The sequence below is a fragment of the Zingiber officinale genome, chromosome 4A (genome assembly GCF_018446385.1).
Source record: "Zingiber officinale cultivar Zhangliang chromosome 4A, Zo_v1.1, whole genome shotgun sequence".
Lineage (NCBI taxonomy): Eukaryota > Viridiplantae > Streptophyta > Magnoliopsida > Zingiberales > Zingiberaceae > Zingiber > Zingiber officinale.
This window is the reverse complement of record NC_055992.1, coordinates 1,518,453-1,541,739: the sequence shown is the minus strand read 5'-3', so window position 1 is coordinate 1,541,739 and position 23,287 is coordinate 1,518,453. Positions and strand designations below refer to the sequence as shown.

At 33.9% G+C, this 23,287-nt stretch overlaps 2 protein-coding genes across 2 annotated transcripts; both read right to left on the bottom strand.

Annotated features, from left to right (window-relative positions):
* Positions 1-3,317: 3,317 nt before the first annotated feature.
* LOC121969212 (probable inactive receptor kinase At5g58300) lies at positions 3,318-8,526 on the bottom strand. The gene is made up of 5 exons (XM_042519174.1): positions 7,918-8,526; positions 7,712-7,764; positions 7,135-7,606; positions 4,941-6,160; positions 3,318-4,072 (listed from the first exon to the last, which is right to left on the bottom strand). Exons 4-5 carry the CDS (start codon positions 6,139-6,141, stop codon positions 3,462-3,464), a joined length of 1,812 nt encoding a protein of 603 aa, XP_042375108.1. The 5' UTR covers positions 6,142-6,160; positions 7,135-7,606; positions 7,712-7,764; positions 7,918-8,526; the 3' UTR covers positions 3,318-3,461.
* Positions 8,527-9,889: 1,363 nt separating this feature from the next.
* LOC121969213 (26S proteasome regulatory subunit 6B homolog) lies at positions 9,890-21,130 on the bottom strand. The gene is made up of 6 exons (XM_042519175.1): positions 20,567-21,130; positions 15,846-16,076; positions 15,137-15,295; positions 12,097-12,249; positions 10,675-10,758; positions 9,890-10,275 (listed from the first exon to the last, which is right to left on the bottom strand). Exons 1-6 carry the CDS (start codon positions 21,062-21,064, stop codon positions 10,141-10,143), a joined length of 1,260 nt encoding a protein of 419 aa, XP_042375109.1. The 5' UTR covers positions 21,065-21,130; the 3' UTR covers positions 9,890-10,140.
* Positions 21,131-23,287: the final 2,157 nt, after the last annotated feature.

Here is a 23,287-nt window from a genome sequence, read left to right as displayed (position 1 = left end):
ATAGTTCATCAAACTTACCTTTTTGCCATTTATTTTAGATTCTAAAATCTTCTTGTTTAATTGGTCTTCATCGTATATCTTGTGAACCTTTTCTCCATATAATAATCCAGAATCATGAACATCTGCAACCTGTATGATAAATTTATTAATTATGAATTGCACTGTTCTACCTGGCAATCAAATGAATATTTCTAATGTTTTCTGATTTGATAACGGGTAGATAAAGAAAAATTAGTCTTTAATAATATTAAGAAAAATAACTAAAATCCATATAAATCAAAATTAATATTTTCATCTAAAGCTACAGTTAGTTTCTAGAAATCTCTAAGTTGAGGGGGCTTACAAAGCTTAGCTCATGAATCATCTTCAAAAATAAAAGCAATCACAATTTCTAATTGTGTGGAGTTTTCAACAATAAAAATTGTAAGTTTCACAAAAAAAAAAAAAAAAAAACTACCAAAGGATATTAAAATTACAACAATAAAAATAAAAGAGGCTTGCAACTTTTTTCATTGCAAAAAGAAAATCATGAAATACATTGAAAATAGTCCAGAATGTAAGAATCAAAACGGAGAAAATCACTAACCCTTTCGAAGCAATTTCCCATTCCAATTGAAACTGTACAACAATATTATCACCTTATTTCCTGTAAAATAAAGTGAATATTCATTAGAAAATGAAAGTAATGTGTCTATTTCAACCAAGCATCCAAAAATAATCCCTATAAAATCCTCTATTCCACATAAAAAAACATATACACAAAAACCTCTTCAGACAAGCAACCAAAATCAATTTTTTTCCATCTATAACAACAAAAATTGCACATTCCAATTGAAACATAGACAACCTCTACTACTACTAGAGAGCAATGAACTAAACTCTTGTCTCCCATTCACAATGACAAAAAATTGATGCCTGAACCTCCTTAAAGAGAGGGGAAATGCCAAGGAACAGAGACGAGGAATAAAAAAAAATGTATCTCCCCAACGAGTCAGGTTGAAGAGGGAGGAGAAAAAACATGATGAGGGCTTCGTAGTTCGCAGGAAGAGGAAGAAAAATGGTCGAGTTCCATGAGGTCGACGATTGCTTACCAAGTTTATTTCGGGTATAGAGACATAAAATGAGGTCGAGACCAGTTGGGAAAGAAGAGATTTGAATGGTAAAGACAGAAGACTCCTTTTTTTTCCACTTAATTGAGGCTATTTTGGTAGTTAGAAAAATTAATTGACACAGTTTTCTTAAAAAAACAATGCAAAATAAATGTTAACTGGCATACACAAGTGTCGAACAAGATAATATCAAATTTGCGATGATTCACCTAGTCTCATATAAATTTTTTATCCAGGATGAATTAGAAAGTACTTATGGCACGATCTAGAAGATTAGTATCTTATAATTATAAGTCATATTTAGAGGAAAATATTTATAAACATATCATAGTTAAAAATTAAACTATAAATATTTGAGTGATAATTTAATTTGGCACCCGTTCGCTCAGCCCTGGAGCTTAGAAAATATACAAATGTAAAGAGACATTAGGTTTTTTCTTCTCCATGTTGCTTTAAATTTAAATTAATTGGAAAATACATTTAGAATTAAATTTTCATCTCCATGTTGTCATTCAATGAGCACATTGACATCATTTTTTAAAAAAATGAAAGACAAATCTTGAAGTAATAACATGAGGAAAAAATATTAAAAAGGAAGATACTTTATTTCAAAACAAAGGATGTCTATAACATGTAAAAATAAATAAATAAAATTTATCAAAATTACCCTGATCAAATTTATCATAAAACTATTATAGTAACGATTATAAATTTTTTATGATAAATTTCACAACGTTAAACCCATTTTCATAAATTCCAATAATTTTAATTGAGCCAGTAAACGACTCAACATCATAAACTGTTTACATTCTCCGGATATAATTATATTTATCATACGTGAGATTTGAACCATCATTATTTAACGGGCTAATTTTACCTCTTACCATAACATAATAGCTCCAAGATAGCCCTCCGAGATGGTGCAATATCAGATGTTACAATAAGGTCTGAGATTCGAATTTCGGTAAAGCCGAAGTAAATATCTCCATTATGTGCTAGTCACTATTCCAAAGACTAGTAGTCATCCGTGATTTACCTCCTCCATGTTGAGACGGGTTGGTGAAGGCGCTGAGAATGAACGTATTCATCTTTTGCTACAATATTAAGTCATAGTGGAACTAAAGAAATTATCACGATTAGAGAAAAACGTGAGTTAGGTAGCCATGGGCCAAAGTATCCATAGGTGGAAAAAATTTCACGAGTTTATTTTCTTAAGTATTGATTCAACATTAGACAGTCTTACATGAATAATGAAAACTGTGGGAGTACGATTTACTGCCACACTTCTATAATTTATCCTGAAAATTGATAGAAAATTTTTATAGGATCAAACTAATCGTACACTTCTATAATTTATCCTTAAAAATTGATAGAAAATTTTTATAGGATCAAACTAATCGCATCTAAAATTAATTTGACAGGAAAAACTGAACACCTAGATTATAAAAAAACAAATAAAGAAGTAACTAATAAATAAAGAATATATATAAAATAGTCTTGGAGCAAGACTGATAGTCATGGGCCAAATCCATTGGTGGAAAAAATTTCACGAGTTTATTTTCTTAAATATTGATTCAGCATTGAACAATTTTACATGAATAATGAAAATTGTGGGAGTACGATTTACTACCGCACTTCTATAATTTATCCTGAAAATTGATAGAATATTTTTACAGGATCAAACTAATTGCATCTAAAATTAATTTGACAGAAAAAACTGAACACCTAGATTATAAAAAACCAAATAAAGAAGTAACTAATAAATAAAGAATATATATAAAATAGCCCTGGAGCAAGAATGATAGTCATGGACCAAAGTATCCATAGGTGGAAAAAATTTCACGAGTTTATTTTCTTAAGAATGATTCAGCATTGAACAATTTTACACGAATAATGAAAATTATGTGAGTACTATTTACTACCACATTTCTATAATTTATCCTGAAGATTGATAAGAAATTTTTATAGGATCAACCTAATCGTATCTAAAATTAATTTGACAGAAAAAACTGAACACCTAGATTATAAAAAAAATAAATAAAGAAGTAACTAATAAATAAAGAATATATATAAAATAGAATGATATCGGTGATCAGAACATAACGACGTCATATTTCTATCAAGAGAAAAAAAACACCGGAGTCTGAGTAAATCAACCCTTAGGGTATAAAAATTAATCGAAAACAAGTGAAGGTCAACGAATCTCTTACAAATATGGAAGTCCATTGAAAACATCATCTTTGCAGTAAGAGTGTCAATTTAATTAACACACATAAAATCCTTTGCAAAATAACTACATCAAAGCCAACGTATGCCATGCTTTCTGTCCCTGCTTGCAGGACTGAGACCTGCTCATGCTTGCTCTTCTCCAAGGACGGTCTGTCCTGAGTCCGAACGTCGAATGCCCTCTATCATTCTCATCACCTCCTCCATTGTAGGCCTCTGATCTGGAGTAGTTGCAATACATGACATTGCAATCTGAAGCATCCGAACCATCTCTTCTTCCACCTTTCGGTTCAACATCAACTCTGCATCAAAGACCTCAGTAGTCCACTCTTCCCGGACCACAGACTGCACCCATCTTGGCAGGTCCGCTAAATCATCATGCCCTGGAGATCGCAGTGGAGCCCGACCCGTGAGCATCTCGAGAAGCAAGACTCCAAAGCTGTAGACATCAGATTTGTATGTATATTGCCTTGTCTCGATCACTTCAGGCGAAGAATAACCGACCACAATCCTGGATGGAGTCAATGCAGTTGCAGAGCCAAACAGTGGCGCAAGGCCATAATCACAGACACAAGCATCAAGTTCCGGGGTTAGGAGGATATTACTGGACTTAATGTTTCCATGGACAAGGTTTCCACCACTTTCGATGTGGATATGAGCTATGCCTCGAGCTGCTCCGAGAGCCACCTTGACTCTGGATTCCCAGCTCGTATGAGTACATCCAGCAACCTTGCTCCCTGCTCATTTCAATCCAAGGAATGTATGCTTCACTTTAAACAACTAAATGATACAATGATATAAAGAATCCAATAGCAGAGTCGTTTTCTTCTGCTCAAAGCTCATTGCCTATCAAATAATTCACACTTATTGTCGACAAGAAAAAGTAATCCGTAATAACAGGCATCTTGCTATATGTAATTTTGAGTGCATTTTAACTCTAGATTAATAATTTAGCTATTCCATTTGCTTCCTTATGTTGTTTGGATAAGTCAATAAACCAGTCTAACGTAATATGTATGGCAGCATGTCCTTAAGATCACGTTTTTATCCATTTGAGTGGATTGCATCCAGATTAATTAGCCATTACCAGCCTAAATGACAGTTTAATTTTGCTTGCATCTGAAATTAATTTATAAATTAATGCATTTTTAGCAAATTTATGATGCTAATGTGTCTAGGAAAGCAAGAACCCAATGTTTGAAACAGCATATAGAAGGGTGGAGCCTTTTGAAACATTGAAAATCCAATAGTTAATAATTTTTCTAGAGGAACTAAAAGATTGTATATGGTTGTTTAATGATAGAGTTCTGCTTCAAATATAAAACAGGTTCCTTTCAAATATCTTCATCTATATGGCTAAGCATTCAGTAAAACCAATTGGCATGCGCCTCCAAATCATAAATTGCAGGATACTCAAAATATCTGACACAGTCTGGTCAGAGAGCATAGTTTGAATAACTTAGTTGTTCTATCAACTATATTCGCAATTTCATGCATTTGTTCTTTTCATATTATATTGAAATAAATGAATATCAGGGATTTCAACAATGTATAATAGTTTTCTTTGCCTCTTTAAGAAAAACAATGTAGAAGAGATGGGCATACCATGCAAGAGGGAGGAGAAACTGCCAGAAGGAACATAATCATATATTAGAAGTTTATCATCATTGGAGTAATAATAAGCTAGAAGAGGTACTATATTGGGGTGCAGTCTGATCCTTCCAATCATTTCCATATGTTGTTCAAACTCTCGTTTTCTAATGACTACGTCCTTCAATCTCTTCACTACAACAGTGGTACCATCCTCTAGAAAAGCTTTGTATGTAGTACCATGACTTCCTTTGCCAATACTTTCAGCAGAAGCTCTTAACAGATCTTCCAAGTCAAAATTATGGGAAGATTTATCAAAGAAAACCAACCCTCTCCTCTCTGGTTCTTCAGCACTACTGTTCCCTTCAGGTTTCTCAATCGTTCCACTTTGTCCTGGCTCCCTGCTACTTTGTTGCCTATGCTTCCTCTTGAAAAAACATACCAAGATTAAAATTACTAGTAGAATCAGAATTATTGAAACACCAGAAGCAATTGCAATAGTGACCCCCTCTGTTTTCCAGATACTCCTTTTGTGTCCTGGAGTTTCTGGGCACTGGGGTAGAGGAGTACCGCAGAGGAAAGGGTTGCCCAAGAATGACTCCTTCGGGAACCCTTGAAGTGATAATGGTATTGCACCACTGAGGTTGTTGTAACTCAGATTCAGATGTTTAAGATTGGGAAGTTGAAGATCGGGGATAGGTCCAGAGAGAGAGTTGTTCTGGAGAAACAATGATCTAATTTGGGTAAGATTTTCAAATACCTGTGGAATTGCTCCTTTCAATGAATTATAAGAGAGATCAAGAATGTTAAGGCGCGAAGAAAGAGAAGGCATGATTCTAGGCAAATTATTATGTTGAAGGAACAAAGAACGGAGAGAAGGAATGGTTGAGACATCTGGAGGGAGATCAATGAGGTAATTAAATCTGAGACTTAAGACTTTAAGGGCATCAAGCTTCCCAAGTGTATCAGCACGGATAGAGCCATTAAGCCCAAATCCTGGAAGCTTGAGGGTCCTTACACGGGTGTTATCAGTGGTGCATCGGACTCCAATCCAAGATGAGCATATTGATTTCTGATGACTCCAATTTAGCTTTTTGATATGAGATACTGAAGCAGCAAAGGTCAGGAGTGCTTCCTCATCAGAATTCAAGTCAGCAGTGGTAAAGGAATGGAAGCATAGCACAAAGAAAATCAATGGAAGTGACTTGAAGATCATCGCCTGAGTCTCTGCAGAACTGTTTGTTGATTAGTAAAAGAACATGATAAAAGATGGCAAGAAGCACATCAATAAGTTTTATAATCCTGCACTAGAAAAAGAAGGAAAAAAAAACCAAAGAGTAGTTGTTTAGTAAACCGAGGATAAGGAATATCAAATGATTGTTTTCTTCATCCACTAAATGTATGGAAAGGGAGTTATAAACAAAAAGAGAAAGCTCATCAAGGCTAAAAAATTCGATCTCCTATCATTTTTTAAAAATAATGCATAATTAACGAGTTACTGCCTGACGAGGAAAAGTAAGTGTTTGGTTGTCACCAAATTCAAATTTATATGTCAAGAACACATTGCAAAATTAGAGAAACAGTTAATGACATCTACCACTTATAATCATCATAGCCAAAAACTAAGTTTCATATTGAATCATTAAACAAAATTGATCAGAAGCTTACCTAAATCCAGGGAGAAGCAAAAAATTAGTGTTAGCAGCATTCCACATTTAAAGTTTTCTTATAAATTTAAAATCATCTGCTCATAAAATGTGAAAAAATTGAGGATCCTCAATCTATTTCTTCTATAGTTTTTATTTTTATTTTGGCTCATCATAAAAATAAAAATAAAACAATTTAGTTCCTATGAGTTGCTCTAAACAATCGAATAACTTAATAGGCATTATTTGATTACTTCTAATGGACAACAAAACAGATGCCTATAATGCACAATTATTTCAAGATGACCATTTCTTAAAAAGATATTTTCACTGTGTTCTCTGTTACTCTACTTTGATAGTTTCATTCATGCAATTTGCATTAGTTTTTGAGCTGTTGCAATTATCTCCAGAGGCTAATGGCATGACACTTGGAAAGCACCATGATTTCTGAAGAGGATGAAAGAATACATAGTTCTCTTTTGTCTAAAAAATGGATAAAGATTGGTTAAGAAAACCTTAATAAAACCAAGGAATGAATAGCAAAGCTCTCATAAGAAACCTACCTAGAATTCAAGCGAGCTTAGCATTCTTGTAATTAATGAACACTGAAGAATGCACAATTTATAATTTGTTGCGACCATTTCAAAGGCTAATGGCATAAAACTTCCAAATGTGAACCACCAGCATTTCTGAAGAGGAAAAAAAGAGAAAACCCACTTAAGAGATTTCCACAAATAAAGGAAAGAAAAGCAAACCACTCAGAGGAACCTACATAGAATTCCAGCAAATCCTTAACATTCTTGAAACGTATACTGAACTAGAATAGCAAAATGAGAATTGACTTTCAAGAAAAAAGGAATCATAGGTTCTTAAGGAAACCACCAATACAAAAGCTGGAACAGATTGATGTCTTTTGTCCTTGGCTTGTTTTCTTCTTAACAACGACGGCAAAGGACATTTGGGAGCTTTGGAAACGGTAAGTGACTAAGCAATCGATGGCTTGGCACAGCATCGGCCAGCCTGGTGCGTGTTAACCTACCCAAACCATAGAGACGTATATGCTTAATTAAAAGAAGCATTCCGATTAAAATACACTAGATCATTGGGGAAGATCTCACTTTTCAAGGAAGAGAGTCTCACCTTGTTATCTCCATTGACTATTTCTATGTTGGCAATTGACTCCAAACGCGCAACTATGAGAACACAAGCAAAAATATTTTATATATATAAACGATTGTTTATTCTATTAAAAAAATATGATTTTTTCGAGTTTCTTCGGCAGAATATGAAGTAACAGACGACGAATGCAATAGGCAGAGATCCTTGGGGGAAAAGCGAAGACATACCTCTCCCGGTCGAGAATTCATAATGATCTCCGGGGAAGAAAGGGAGACGATCTTCTAATTGGATACTTGTAGGGCTGCACTGAAGCCGGAGAAGGAAGGAGAGGAATCCAGGCATCTTCGATGTCCCTGAACAGGAAATCAAACCCATGAAGCACTGGCGCTGCCATTAGAACTGGCGTGAATCGATAGTGTGCCAGAAATGTGTCGGAGACACGAACTGAATGATGAACTGATCTAACATCAACCGGGTTCGTGGGATCTTTTCCCCCTTTTTTGGCCTTTCTCCTCTCGAATCCAATCTTTTCCTTGTGTAATATGTGGTCCCCCTTTATGAGAGAAACCATAGCTTCCCCTTCAGATCCCCATTCCATCGCCATTAAGGAGATCTTTTCACCGCGATTCTGTCAGCGACCCCTTCCCCAATCGTCGTTCTGGTGTCGGATTGTTCAGCGCGATCTTGCCGAAAAGCTCAGAAACAGCCGGCGACACAACACCACCAAATATTCCCTGCTCTATTGCTTTGAATTAAACATGAACTCGTATTGATGTTCTTGTCTTTTTTTTTCAAGTATGCGTTTGTCTTGGTGTCCAATAATCGAGCATTTCATGGCTCATTTAAATTGTAATGCAAATTGTTTAATTTTAGCACCTCTACACAATGCTTGGTTTCGGCCAACTATTTCATAAAATTGTTAGAAGATTCAAAAAAAAAAAAAAATAATAATAATAATAATAATATTATTATTATTATTATTATCATCCAAGCTATTTTACTCCACATATTTTACGAGGTAGGATCTCCTGGACCACTTTTTGTGGTCCAGAGGATGTGTCATTTGTATTTGTGGTCAGATCATGATCGTGATCCGGTCGCAATTGCTTGCGATCCCTTCTTGGATTCACCGTCCCCACCAGGTTATAGTTTGGTTCAGAGCGGACGGTCGGAGGCTGCCCGGAGGATACCCTTGCTCCGCGCCCAATAACCTGGCTACTTATCCATCACCAGAGGCCTTTGGGTAGCCTCCAGCCGTCCGCTCCGAACCAAACTATAACCTGATAGGGACGATGAACCCAGGAAGAAATCACAACAAATTACAATCGGATTGCGACCATGATCTGATCGCAAATATGAGTGGTGAATCCCTAGACCATAAAAAAAAAAATCCAGGAGATCTCTCAGATTTTACATACGAAGTACTCTCTTGAAGTAGATCTACAAATTCAAATAGTGCAGTTTGTAAAAAAAAATAATTCCTTTTGCATCCTATGGATTTCTATATAAAAACAGAAATGTGGAACTATCTTTTCAAAAAAAATTCTAAAATGAATTTTGGATAGTTGTTGGCTAATGAATCCTAACACTAAAATATCCTAGGGAATCTTTAATAAGTTGGAGCTCAAACAAGTTATTGACATCTTATTTTTATCTTAAAACACTTCTATTCCATCCATACATAACAACTATGAATGATCCAACTTAATCAAGATTATTGCACAAAATATTATTATATAATTTTTTTATCATGATCAAAATTATTTAAACTTATCACGACTTAATCAGGATCACTTTAATATTAGTATAATAAAGATGACCACAGCTGCTAAGCAAGATAAAACAAGTGAAAATGTGTGCTCAGCAGACATTAAAATATAAATAAAAATCATTTCATCCCATCTAGTGATTAGTACATGAAATATTATCATCATAAAATTTACAATTCAAATCTTGACATAACTGAAATAAATATCTCCCTTATGTACTAATACTTATTTCCAGAACTAATAACTACCTGTGATTTACCTCCTCCATGTGTTGGGACGAGTTGATAAGGATGCTAGAGGCGAACGTATTCATCTTTGGCCACCATAAATAAAAATCATGTCTCGCTCGGATTCATTTAACATTCAATAGAAAACTGAACAAGAATTGTTGATTCATATAACCGTTAATATCTAATAAATAGTTGTTGAATAGCAGAAAATAAAGTTCAGATTACTAAAATGTCTAAACAAATTGAGGTACATGTAATGATAAATTTTACAGATTGGCACAACTAAATGTGTGATGATAAATAGATAAACTTCCAATGCATAGTTTGCAAACAAGAGAGCAATTCCAAATGCCAAGTTCATCTTCAAGGTTTCATCAACATTAGAGCAACCGACGATGCTCAATGGCCAACCCAAAAGCAGCATGAAAAATTCGCAACCCCACGTCCCTCTCTATTTGTAGAAGTCAAAGTCGGTGTCTGGCTTCTTAACATTCGCCCTGTAGCCTTTCTCAAAATCCTTGGGAAGAATTACATATCGATTCTTTCTAACTGCGTGCATCCCTGCTTCTTGACAAATGGCAGCAATCTGCACATCGATAACGATCAGTTTTGTCCTAACTACAAACAACTGAAACGCCAACAAAATTTCAAATCTATCCCATGGAAAGCAGTCCACTTGATAGATCATGGCTATGTAAGTTCTACATCGCATTCAGAGATAAGCATGTTAAAACTTCTGGAGGTATCAATTATTTTAACTAAAGTCCCTTTTGAGAAATTAGAATCGCATGTAAATATATAAATAGTATTTGGGAAGTCACCAGGGGCCAAAACGAGAAATAAAATGACTCAGACAAGTCAGCATTACCAACTAATATAATATTGATATTCATGCAGAAAAAAAACCAAAACCAAAACCAGAGAGAGAGAGAGAGAGAGAGAGATCAGGTGTAATAATGAACCAATAACTGTAATGGAAACAGACCTCAGCTGCACTGATTTTATCTGGCCGGGAAACATAATCTTCTAAATCAACTTCATCACCCAGATTCATTTTTGCCGTGCAGACCTGAAGAAGAAAAAAGAACAAAACACACGAGGGCATTTAGTTAGAAGTATCATTAGGAAAATTAAGCATCACCTCTCATGAACCAAGAGAGAAGAAAAAAAAAAGAGTAGACAATAATTCAACATGTTCAGTCGCAAAAGTCACTTTTACATTTTGTTTTGCTATGAGTACTAAGATTTTAAATTATCACTCATTAATGCTCTGATTTGTGCGCATTGCACATTTGCCATAAGGCACAGAAGAACTGAATTGTAAGCATACCAATGCTAGCAAATATTTTATAAAAATGATGAAACTCTCAGAATATATATCATTGAATTTATTCCTTAATTATTGTTGATCTACATGCAGTATTTGCAGCCATTAATCCATCAACTTATAGACCAATTCACTACACATGAATACAACATGGGAGGTTAGCTGGAATGGCATTATGTATATCATTATGTTCTGGTTATTCACTGTCCGGAAGCAAAGATGAGTGGATACGACTCACAACAGAGATGGAGTTAGATAAAGAATTTAGCAACGGCTGAGCTTTAAAATTATTAAGGCTGAACAACAAAAGTCAAAAGAGTCAATAACTATATTATGACAAGGTCCGTCTGCATATTGAACACACATGAATCCTTAAGACGTTTATCACCTTAGCAATGAAATCCTCATTGTTTTACCCTCCCAAAATATAGTCATGAATCCTCAAAACATTGACCACCTTGGCAATGAATCCACGTAATTCCACTCTCCCAAAACATAGTCATCAATCAAACCATATAAGGATATGAAGCTCTCCAACCCTAACTAGCATGCAACTAAAGCCACCAGTGACAAGCTGAAAGCCTGTTGCATTGTCACAGATGACATCTTTTGCTAACAAATCAATATCATTCCAACATACAACTTCATCAAATAACATAATTATTGTACATTGGATCGCTGACCAGACATGATACTGTTCACATATGGAGTGAAAATCCCACCAACTTTGAGAGGTATAAGGATATGATACTCCAAAAAGGAGTAATCATGTGGATGTTGAACAAAGAATGACAAATTGCAGGTTCCTGCTTCAATCATAATATGGAATATGCCAGAAATTTTCGAAACAAATTGTAAGCAGCAAAAATAGCTTAAAAACAAAGACAATCAAATACACATCAAAGGTGTTTTAATTAGCAAATTTTACAATTTTTTCCCCCTTCTAAAACAGATCCAAATAAGATTCTTAGTCAAGAATGCTTAACTGTTTTATTCGAAAAGGGATTAATATTCTTCTGAAATCTTCAAAAGACTGAGAAAAATATTCAAAAGTGGAGTAATAGGAGTGTTAGTACTTACTTGGAATACTAGTCTCTTCTGTCTCCTGTCAGGCAAAGGAAATTCAATCTTACGATCGAGCCTACCTGGACGAAGAAGAGCAGGGTCTAAAGTGTCAGCTTGGTTAGTCGCCATTATTACTTTAACATTCACTGTTTGGTCAAAACCATCCATCTGCATATACAATGATAACAATTAATATCACTACACATGAGCATGCAAGCTTTGAGTGAAAAACATATTTGGATGAACTCTGAAGCATAGATTTTCATCATAATATTCGTACAACTTAGCTTGTTTAGAAATATATGGAATTGAATTCTACAGTTTTAATCATTCTTGGAATCATAAAAATTCTAGTTAAATATGAAAGATTTGAGATTTCCTAATTGCATTCAACATGTTACAAATTCCACACAAGTGGCTACACAACTAGTTTTTCTACATTTAGTTAACTTGACTAGCAAATCGAACTTCATTTCTGATTCCTTAAAGCACAAGATTCAGGATTTCATTCTTAAGAATTCATTTTCAATGTATATTTTTTTTTTATTTGAGAATTGGTGCCAAACAAGATCCTAAGGATGGTACATGTAACGCAATTTTATTGCTATAAAATTTCTCTCTGGATTTTAGGCCTTAACTCATATGTAACACCCTTTAATTAACTGCATTCCATGACAATCACCACATATTGTGAGCCAACATGGCATGGACTATGTTTTTTCCATATGTGCTTCTAAAAGATAAATCAGACAATAGATCACCATGTAGTTGACTCAGGGAATTCTACTCCAAGACAACCTTTCTGTGCTTTTCAGAAACAAATATTTAAGAGTTTAAAAAAACCATCATAGAATTGTGAATAAAGGGGGAAAATAATTACGGACCTGCAAAAGGATGGGATTAATGGAAATTATCTAAAATAAACTAAGGAAATCAATTAAACACAATGATCATAGCTAGTAATATCTGATTCAATATTTGGTGTATGATCCAAAATATTTGTCCTCTATTTAACTTACTCCATTGCTAAGTCTTTGGTGAACTTCTCAAACGATTCTAACCCTCATAGTAATTCAGTGTTTCAATCATCTTAAGAGGCTAAGTCACTGTTGAGAGAAGTGATGATGGAAAACCAACCAAATCAATTGTATTGTATATTATATGTAAATCTCTAAATTGTTGCACTCACTCTCATGACAATACCAAAGAAAAGAGGTGTTCACCATTTTAGATTCCTACACCAATGTAATTATTCAACTTAAGTTAACGAATAACACTAAAATCAATGAACTCACTGCAGAAGGAAGTCATTGCAAGAATTAAATTGTAATGAAGTTTAGATTTTTTGGGTATAATTGCAACTATTTTAACTTGCATTTTAGCCTATTTCTTCAGGGTTCCTTGTTTGACTTGGTTTAACTATTTTAGATGCAATTATTTTTGGTGTCTAATTATGTCTGAATTGTAAACAATATATGTTTCTAGGGACAAGTTTGGCATTAACAAAATTTTCTCTGTGATATTGTTGATTGAGGGCACCAGATTCAACCAATGTCGTTTCATTTGTTAGCATAACCACAAAGGTCACTTCAGTCTTTTATCTATAATTAGTTCCTGAATTTAAAAGTTGGGAAACACTTGTAACGTCAAAATAAACTCTTTTATTTGAAGCACTTTTGCAATATTATTTTCTTATTTCAAGGCATGCTTGTCACATCTATAAAAAGTCAAGTACACAAATTTTATCACTCCACTAAGCTCTGTGAAAGCTAATAGTACTATAGTATTAGTAACATTTTAATCAACTAACTCATTTTTTTATTATATTGACTAATGATTTCTTTAGTCTCCCTCTATTTTAGATGTTCCAATCTAATAGATTTAACTCTTCTAACTATAGATTTTCCTTATAACCTTTGAACATTTTCTATCTTCTCAACCTAATTACTTTTGGATATTAGTATATTTATTTAATCTTTCTAGTTAACACCACACATCTATCTCCAATTTTCAGCTCCATCATATTAATTTCTTTATTTATTGCACCATAATAGCCCAAAACAATGATCCATATGGTATTGCTAGTCATATAACAGCATTGTAAAATTTTCCTTTTAGCTTAAGTGACACAATGATCACACAAAAATCAAAATGATTATCTTTGTTTCACCCACTTATTCTTTATTCTATTTTGTCTTTATCTTACTAATGATATCTTCATCAAGATGCAAAATCTGATCCACAAATGAAAGCAATTTACTGTAATATTTTCTGTATGCCATGTACCAGAACTTTGGCTCGTAGACAAAAGTTCAAAGAACAGTTTTTTTTTTGCAAAGATTAAGTTTAGAATTATTAGAAGAATTATTTACCAAGAAGAACAAGTTATTTCTTTGATCCTATCAAAAATAACTTCTTGATCATATAGAGAATATACTTGGTATTTGGATATTATCCATATCAATGACCTTGTAAATGGTTTATATTACAAGATAATACAATGTAAATAAAAGATCTAACAGAAATGTAAAAATGATTTATATTTACAAATTAAGAGAAAAGATATTCAGAGAATTATCATCCTGAAATGCTCATGTAGTACTATCCTGCTTGAATCAACTCAGTAGTAAAAATTACTATTTACATTTTACTTTCATCTAAGGATGTTTTTTATATGTATGCATTGGGAAAGTCATGCGCAAGGACAAATTCAAGCACATTTTGGGAGAGATTTTTTACTTATTATAACAAGGAAAACTATTTTACTCCACCTGGCTAGTTCTGGGTTCAAATCCCAGCAGTCAATAGAAAAAATAAAAAAATAAAGATATTTTTATGTTAATTCACTTCATTTACAAATTGTTTAATCATAGATATTTGTGTATTTAGTCATAGATAAGACAGAAGAAAAAAAAACTTAGTGCACATATTGTTCACTGAGGCATACTGCCTGCTGTGTCACATTTCCTTTAAGCTGAGTTGTAATATTTGTTTATAGTCACAGGAAATTGAATTAAAATTCAAGTGAAAACCCACTAATTTAACGTCCCTTTACCTGATTTAATAATTCCATGAGGATACGCTGAACTTCCCTGTCAGCTCCTGTTTGTGCATCAAAGCGTGCTGTAGCAATAGCATCAACCTCATCAATAAATATAATTGCGGGTGCATTTTCTTTAGCAAGACGAAAAACATCCCGCACCATCCTTGGTCCCTGAGGCAAATAATGTTTTAAATTATGATATATATATATACTTGCAAAATTTGGTAAAATAAATAATGTACCGAGAACAAATATGATGAAATGCAAAAGTCCATAGATAGAAAGTGAGCATTGCATGTTAAAACTAAAGATTTTACATTGCAACTTAATGAAAAGAATAAATGCCTCAAAATGAAGGTTTGATAATCGAATAGAGAATTTCATGAGCCACTGATGTTTTTTTATTTCACACTAGGAGCAAGTTTGCACACACAAACTACTTTTTTGTAAGATCAACCCATGGCATACTAGCAAAGTGATCAATGATTGACGACTAGGTTCATGGCATATTGGTAGGAGGCAGTAGTGTTAATGCCCATTAGCATGAAAGAAAATATATATATACACCATTCGATACAATGAGATCTAATTCCCAAAATTACATAATGTTTATCAAAATTAAATCTCTGCATGAAATTCCTGTAAAGGATTGGGTGAAGATAGGAAAAAATTAATACAAGAATAAATGTAAGATTTAATTGTGAATTTTATACGACAATACCTCACCCAAATACTTCTGAACAAACTCAGACCCGACAACTCGAATAAAAGCAGCAGTTGTATGGTTTGCCACAGCTTTGGCAAGCATCGTTTTTCCTGTCCCAGGTGGACCATACAGAAGTACACCTCTTGGTGGATCTATACCAATTTGTTTGTACAACTCATGATGTGTCAATGGCAACTCAACAGCTTCTCGAATTTCCTGCTTTTGAATGTCACAACCCCCAATGTCCTGCAATATGTTTTTCATTGGCAAAAATCCAAACGTGAGTTTTCATTGAGTGTGGTTTACTGCATCAGGTGATGTTTAACAAAATGCTTGTGTTAACAAATAAAAGAAATCACTTAGCATTTCCTAAATACTACATTTTGTTATTTAAAAGTAGGCATAACCATTATGATCCATTACTTATCACACGCATGTCAAATAAGTTTTTCCCATCCTGCTTATAAGAACACTCCTCGTATATAAATCTATGTACCAGCGCATTTCAATCACTAAACTAATGCTTAAAAACTATAATAACATAAACAAAAACTGATTCTACATAATCAACAAAAGAAAAGTGATTGTAACTATCAACAAATTCAACAGTACAGTTTGTACAAAGTATATTTAGTTACTAGAACATTGCAAATTGTTTCACAATTACAATTTTAGCAAAATCAGATAAAAGAGAATGCTGAAAAAATTGCTCATAATGATTCTGGTCATCCGAGAATGAAAAAGTAACATCTACAAGACACACCACAAATGAGCTCTAAGTGTTCATAAAAAAAACTCTTGAGTTTCTCCATATGGATATCATCATATATAAGAATAATGGAATATTCTGAATGCAACTCAGGGATACAACCATTTTGCTAGAAATGCAATAGCACATTCACAGTATCAGTTGAAAAAGAAATAAGGCCTCCACAAAAGAAACAAGCATAACTGTGGCAGGATATTCAGAAACTGCTACCGTAGATTGTATCCATTGTGTAATTGTCCATGTCTCAGCAATGTAAGGCTCACACAATAGGACAGCAGAACAAAAAACTTTTCACAAATAAAAATGTCTTGTTTAGTTGGACCATTTTCACCAAGTTTCGATTTTTCAGTTTCTGGACCATAGAAAAAGGTTTCTGAAAACAGTGTTTAGTAAGTTGATTCCATTGAACTAAGATTTTAAAATATGAGAAGCTACAAAAGTGAAACTTGAAAGCCAGCTAACAGATAATAGTAGACAAAATTAGTCTTGTATAATCACAGCTTCATTTTTAAAATGTTAAAATAAGAATAACAAACTTATAAGAATAACAAACTTATGCGAATAAAGTCTAACATTATTACATTTTACAATTATTTTTACTACTTTTGTTCACTATTACATAATTAACTATTATATTTATTTATTATTATTATTTTATATAATAGCCCAATAATAATATAACAATATTATATTAACATATGGTTACAAGGATTATACAATATAATAAAATCTTATTAAACATAATATAATATTATAATATATAATATATTAAAGTTTAGTTGAATTGTATATAATAAAATTAATATTGTATTATATTATATTGTTAATAATCAACCAAAAAAATTCTCATATTTCTATCTCTAAGAATAATTCGATTTTATAATTTTATTAGACCAACCAAGTTTTCATATTTTCAAATTCTTGAAAAATGAAACTTTTCACATTCTCCATTTCATAGAAATGGAAAAACTGACAAAAAAAATAATCACAGACCATTACCAAACAGGCTCTAAATTCAAACAAAAGCAATAACAAGAGATGAACCTTCCTAACCTAGGAGATCAACATTAACAAATACTACATCAAACTGAAAAGATAACCTAACGAACAACAATCATCCATAATAGTTAAACCAAAACAATATCAAACAGATACACATAACAACAATTTGCTTCATCATGACAAAAAAATCACAAGATTTAGGAATAACTGATTCCAACCATTCAAGAATAAAGCAGTTGTTGACAGCAGTAAAATCATATCACATGTGAGCTCTAGATAAGGATATCTTCAGACTTCCTTCAGATAATCATCATGCATATCATCCTAATAACAATAATGTCACTTTTACTAAATCAACCTGAATAAAAAAGAAAAAGATTCACTGTAGAAATCACAAAATGCCATGGTCATTATTATCCAATCGATGATGTAAAATTACACCATGACAATCTAAAAGAGGGAAAGCCCTTACAAAAATAGCTAGATTACTCACTTAAGGAAAGACACAAGGCTAAGTTTTGTTATCTGGGAAAATTAGCATTCCCCAAAACTTCAAACCCACTAGAGAGACAGCCTAAGGAACGGACAACTTTCCCAATGAAGTATTGGTAACAATAAAACCTAGAAGAAATAAATGGTATGGATATGACAAGTAGCTTTGGGTCCAGTTTGGAGTTGGAAAGCAAGAGAGTTTGGCAACAAGCTACAGTGCAATGGTTGAGCATCATCAAAGAGAACCAAAGTGCTATCTCATTAAGTGTATTTCTGCCCTTGAAGACTTATTCCATTTTTTTTAAACGGTGAGTGCAACTTTACCTACTCCAGCTCTCCAAATAGTCCTATTTTTCCTCCACCGCAATAAGCTAAAGATCCACTACTTTACTTCCTATTTCAAAGATTGATAATTTTGTATCCAATTCCATGAAGGCAAGTGCGGGTCTATGAATAGGAGATGTTGCGCTAGTATTTGCAAGACCTAAATTATCAAGAGGCTCCTCGAGAACATTGAGAATTCATCTCAGCTGTGGCTCTGCCAACTGGAGTGCTGAGAGAAGCTCCCATATCAATTACTTCAATTCCCCTTGTCAGTCCATTTGTAGCACACATAGCTACAACTCTATCTTGATCATTTAAAATTTTCCACCCATCAAGGTTGTGTTTGTCAACATGAACAAGGTTTGTCTTATAATTAAATTTGTTGGCTTCATCCATTAATGAGTCTTTGGTTGGTATCGACCTTGGTTCTCAAAGTAGGTGATCATTGTCTACTAGTAATATTTTCATTTGATGTATGAATTTTTATTTATCCACTAAAGATATTGATTATGGCCCTTGTCTAGTTTCTTATGGCTTACCTTCTCTTCCTTCACTTGTGAGCTTCATGATCATGGATTAAAATTCAAGAGAATGGAAACCAGTGTGCTTAGTCATCTAGTTCCTAGTACAACAACAATATCTTCATGGTCATTAAGGTATTAAACCTTCAATACTTAACAATAGGTGAAGCTTTAGGGAAACGGAGAGCCCCTGTAGACATTCCTAATTAGCAATTATGATTGAAAATTTTTAAATTTCATCTCGTGTTATCTTTAGTTTAGTGACAAGATATTCACTAATAAAGTTGTGTGCTTCCTGAGTCAACAACTTAGAATATTTAAGACTGAGGAACTCCTTGGATCTGTCATTAGCGAATGTTTAGGAGACCTTCTTGCCTCATCATCTTCATCCAATGCATCCAACATAAACAACCACTAGCACCTGTGGCCAGGCTAAAATGATTCGTCGCAATTGAAGTTGAGGCCCCTTGTGCGTCATTTTGCCGTCTCGGTGTTGGTTTTAGTGTCAGATAGTTGGTGGTGAGCCTCGGTTAGGTCCCCATGTCTTTGTGGCAATTATTGGTTGACTGCGATAATTGAAGCATTTTAGGTCCCCATGTCTTGGCTTATGTATTTGTGTTTCCGGAGATAAAAAAGATTTACCTTGTGGGTATCAATCAAGGTTCCTATGTGAGCAAGTTTATTGAACTTTCATAAATGCTCCATGACTAAGTGTGTTTAGTGGAGCTTAGCTAACTCTTAATTTGTTTTTTTTCTAAGACAGGATGACTCATGAGATCATGCCCCTCCAAGGCTCCAAGTGCTTGTGTTGTACGGGGATTATCTTCTTCAATTGTCTTGAGGGCCAATAGTGATGTGACATTTATGTATAGCTGATCTTACTCCTCTCATACATGTCAGATTAATGTTAATTTTCACCCAGTCCTCAATTGTTTGCTTGGATGCAAAATGTAGGATATCATCACCCACGGTTAGTTTTGATATCAATTTGTTATGGGTGCATACGAGTGATTGCCTTGAATCCACAAGAGTCTCCTCTTTTTCCTTCAAGGAGCCACCTTCTACAAGGGAAAGCAGTTAGATAAAGATAGAAGGGGCGAGTTGTGGACGAGCTAAGGTGCAATGATGGAGCAACATCAAGAAATTGAAGTTAGGCTCGCTCCCCGGCGGCCCGCAAACCCGTCCCAGAGCCAACAAGAATATTGAAACAATATGGGGAGGGAGAGAGAGAGAAGTTTATTGCTAGTTGATGTCATTATTAGGTGCACTTGCTCTCATCTAATAGACTGCCAATTTGGCCTAAAGTAACGATTTAATCTACTTATTGACAAATACATTGTTTCATTTAGTCTCGCAAGACTGATCCCTTTAAAGGCTTATCCAGATGGTCCTATTTTGATCCCCTTGGAGACATATTCCATGTGAGATCGTAACAATAAACAATTTAATAACAAATTGCTACTTCCTATGAAATTAAGAAATACGCTAATTTTGATAATCTGGGTGCGCGAGGAATGAAATCCCGGAACCCTAACTCTTAATGTTAGCATCTTGGTATAGACAGACACTATGTCAGGAAAGAGATTTCTGAAGAGAAACAAAAGGCGTTGGAGTTTGGCAAAACTTACGTTATACGTTACGTCTGGTTTCTCCGACTGACTAAGGAGGGAGATGCTCGAATCGGCTTCAGGGGGCAGCACATCGACAAGGGCATTAGAATGACGGTGAAGCGCTACGGAAGCCGACGGCTTGAGAAGCTCCCTGTTGATGGTGCTAAGTATCCGTACATAGTAATTCGACCCGGTGGTGGATCCGACGATACCATTGTTCTGATCGACCATCTCCATGAACTGGCCGATGACAAGGGGAACCGACTGGATCCGCTTGACCTCCTCCTGGGCGCGAAGATGTTCGCGCTTGAGGTTCTTGAGCTCGTCCTTGACGTACTCTTCCTGTATGTCGATGAACTCGATCTGGCGCTGGAGGGTCTTGAGGCGCCCATAGAGGTCATCGTCTTCGTCGGATGCAGCAGCGAAGAGGACGTCGGTGCGGGAGGCAGGGAAGCTCCGCGGTGGCTCAGAGGCGGGGAACTTCACGGGGTCGAGAACCAAGGCAGACGCCGCCATGAGGGAGGTGGAGTGCGGAAATTGTTCGCTGGGTTCGATCGGGTTGCTAAGAGACCCGACGGCGTGCCAGAGGAACTACATGATTCCCATCACGTGCGATGCATGTGATAAAAAAGTTGCCTTGCTGATCAAGAAGGTAGGTTTAAGTAGTTGGGCCGGCTCGTAATTTCAGTCCGAATCCGGCTCATTTGATCCATCAAGAATTGTTATTTCTTTAATCTGAGAATATTATGTGTAATTTGTCATCCTAAAATTATAATTAATTATAAGAGTGAATATTCGATTAATTTAATTCATAAATTAATTTCAGTTAACACTCAATTAATTAAATTTATTTAAAATAACAATAAAAATAATTTATACAAAATTAAGTGAATATTCGATTAATTTAATTCATAAATTAATTTCAGTTAACACTCAATTAATTAAATTTATTTAAAATAACAATAAAAATAATTTATACAAAATTAATATCAAATTAATCGAATTCTCACCCAAGTTAATTAGTATAGAAAATTTTTTTTCTCAACTTTATCGATATGGTGGTGATATTTTCAGTTGGGCTCATTGATTATCCTTGGGGTGATCAATCTGATCATATAAAAATTTTTCACTGACCACTAAGATAAATCGAAAAGTATATACAGTGTAGATTAAATCATAGATGTTTGAGTGATAACTTAAATGTCTTATTATAGCACGATCATTTATCATTAGTTTCTAGCCTAAGATGATATATCCAGACTATCCCCTAAAATAGAGTTTTTCTCTACTTAAAAATTGCTGAATAATTAAATACCATGAAATATATGACTTGTCAAAATTCATTGTGTAGATAATTACAAGGTAGTCAATAAGTTATTTTTTTTTAAACCAAATTATTTTTTAATAAATAAAAATATCTTATTAATTTTGAAAAATAAATTGAAATTATGTTTAATCAAACAATTAATTCTTAGATTTAGATTGATGGACAATTGGACACTAACCATAATGATAGCGTACTACCAAGGAAAAGGAAAGAATTCAAAGTGGAAAATAAATAGAAATTAAGGGGGCGTTTGGTTTGGAAAATATTTTCTATTTTCTATTTTCTATTTTCTATTTCTGTTTTCCTATTTTCTGTTTCTGTTTTCAGAAAACAGAAAATACGTTTGGTATGATATACTGGAATTCTATTTTCTGGAAAAGAAAATTGGAAAATGCGTTTGGTACGTTTATATTGAAAATTAAAAAAAAATATAGTAAAATGTAAAAAAATTAATAAAATTAAGAATTTTATTAAAATAGAAAATTTTGAAATTAAATTATTTAAACTATATAAATGTTATTTTATACTTCTATATAAATGTTATTTATCTCAAGTCATCAATCTATAGAGTCTGTCAAGCTCAGCAATCGAGCTCTCTACATGCCACTCGACTAACATTTGATCTCATTGAGTCACATTACTCAATTCAATATAACCCAAGGAGATGATCCTATTCTTGCGATAAATGTATTTGTAATAGTTGGATAAATGTATTTGTAATAATTGAGAACCACTTGCGATAAAAATATATTCGCATTTCACAAAACAATCCAACATGACTTTTGATGACCTTTAGAACTTTGGAATGGGAAAAAGTTCACTTATTCTGCAATAAGCATGAAACAGTTGTAGTTTCTCCTGGTCTTCTTCTAGTACATGACACGTTCTACGCGATTGTGATTTGTATCGGCAAAATCCTTATCTATGAAAGAAAGATGAACCTAGATCCTCAAGTGCCTGCATACATTTCAACAAAATTTTAGTGGCAATCACGAACGACCAAATGTACAAGAAAAAAACATGCTTGGAATAACTGATAACAAATGACCAAATGACCAAATGTACAAGAAAAATTACTGTGATGATAACTTGTGTATACCTTCATCACAGTAACTTTAGATTGAACCAAACTCTACATATCATCCAGTTGACATCATTGCTGGCAAAAGCATCATAAATGCATTCGCCAATCTGGAAAGTTAATTACAAAAGACATTAGCTATTTATAAAAACAAACTGTTGCGTTCTTTACGCTTTTAACATTACAAAACTTTAACATCATATAAAAAAAGTTCAAAAAATATCACATAACGTAGAGAAAGCATTACATATCATAACATCAAATGAGTGACAATGCTGACCTCTTCCCATTCCACACAATCAGCTTTAGAAGTAAAGGAAAGAACTGGAAA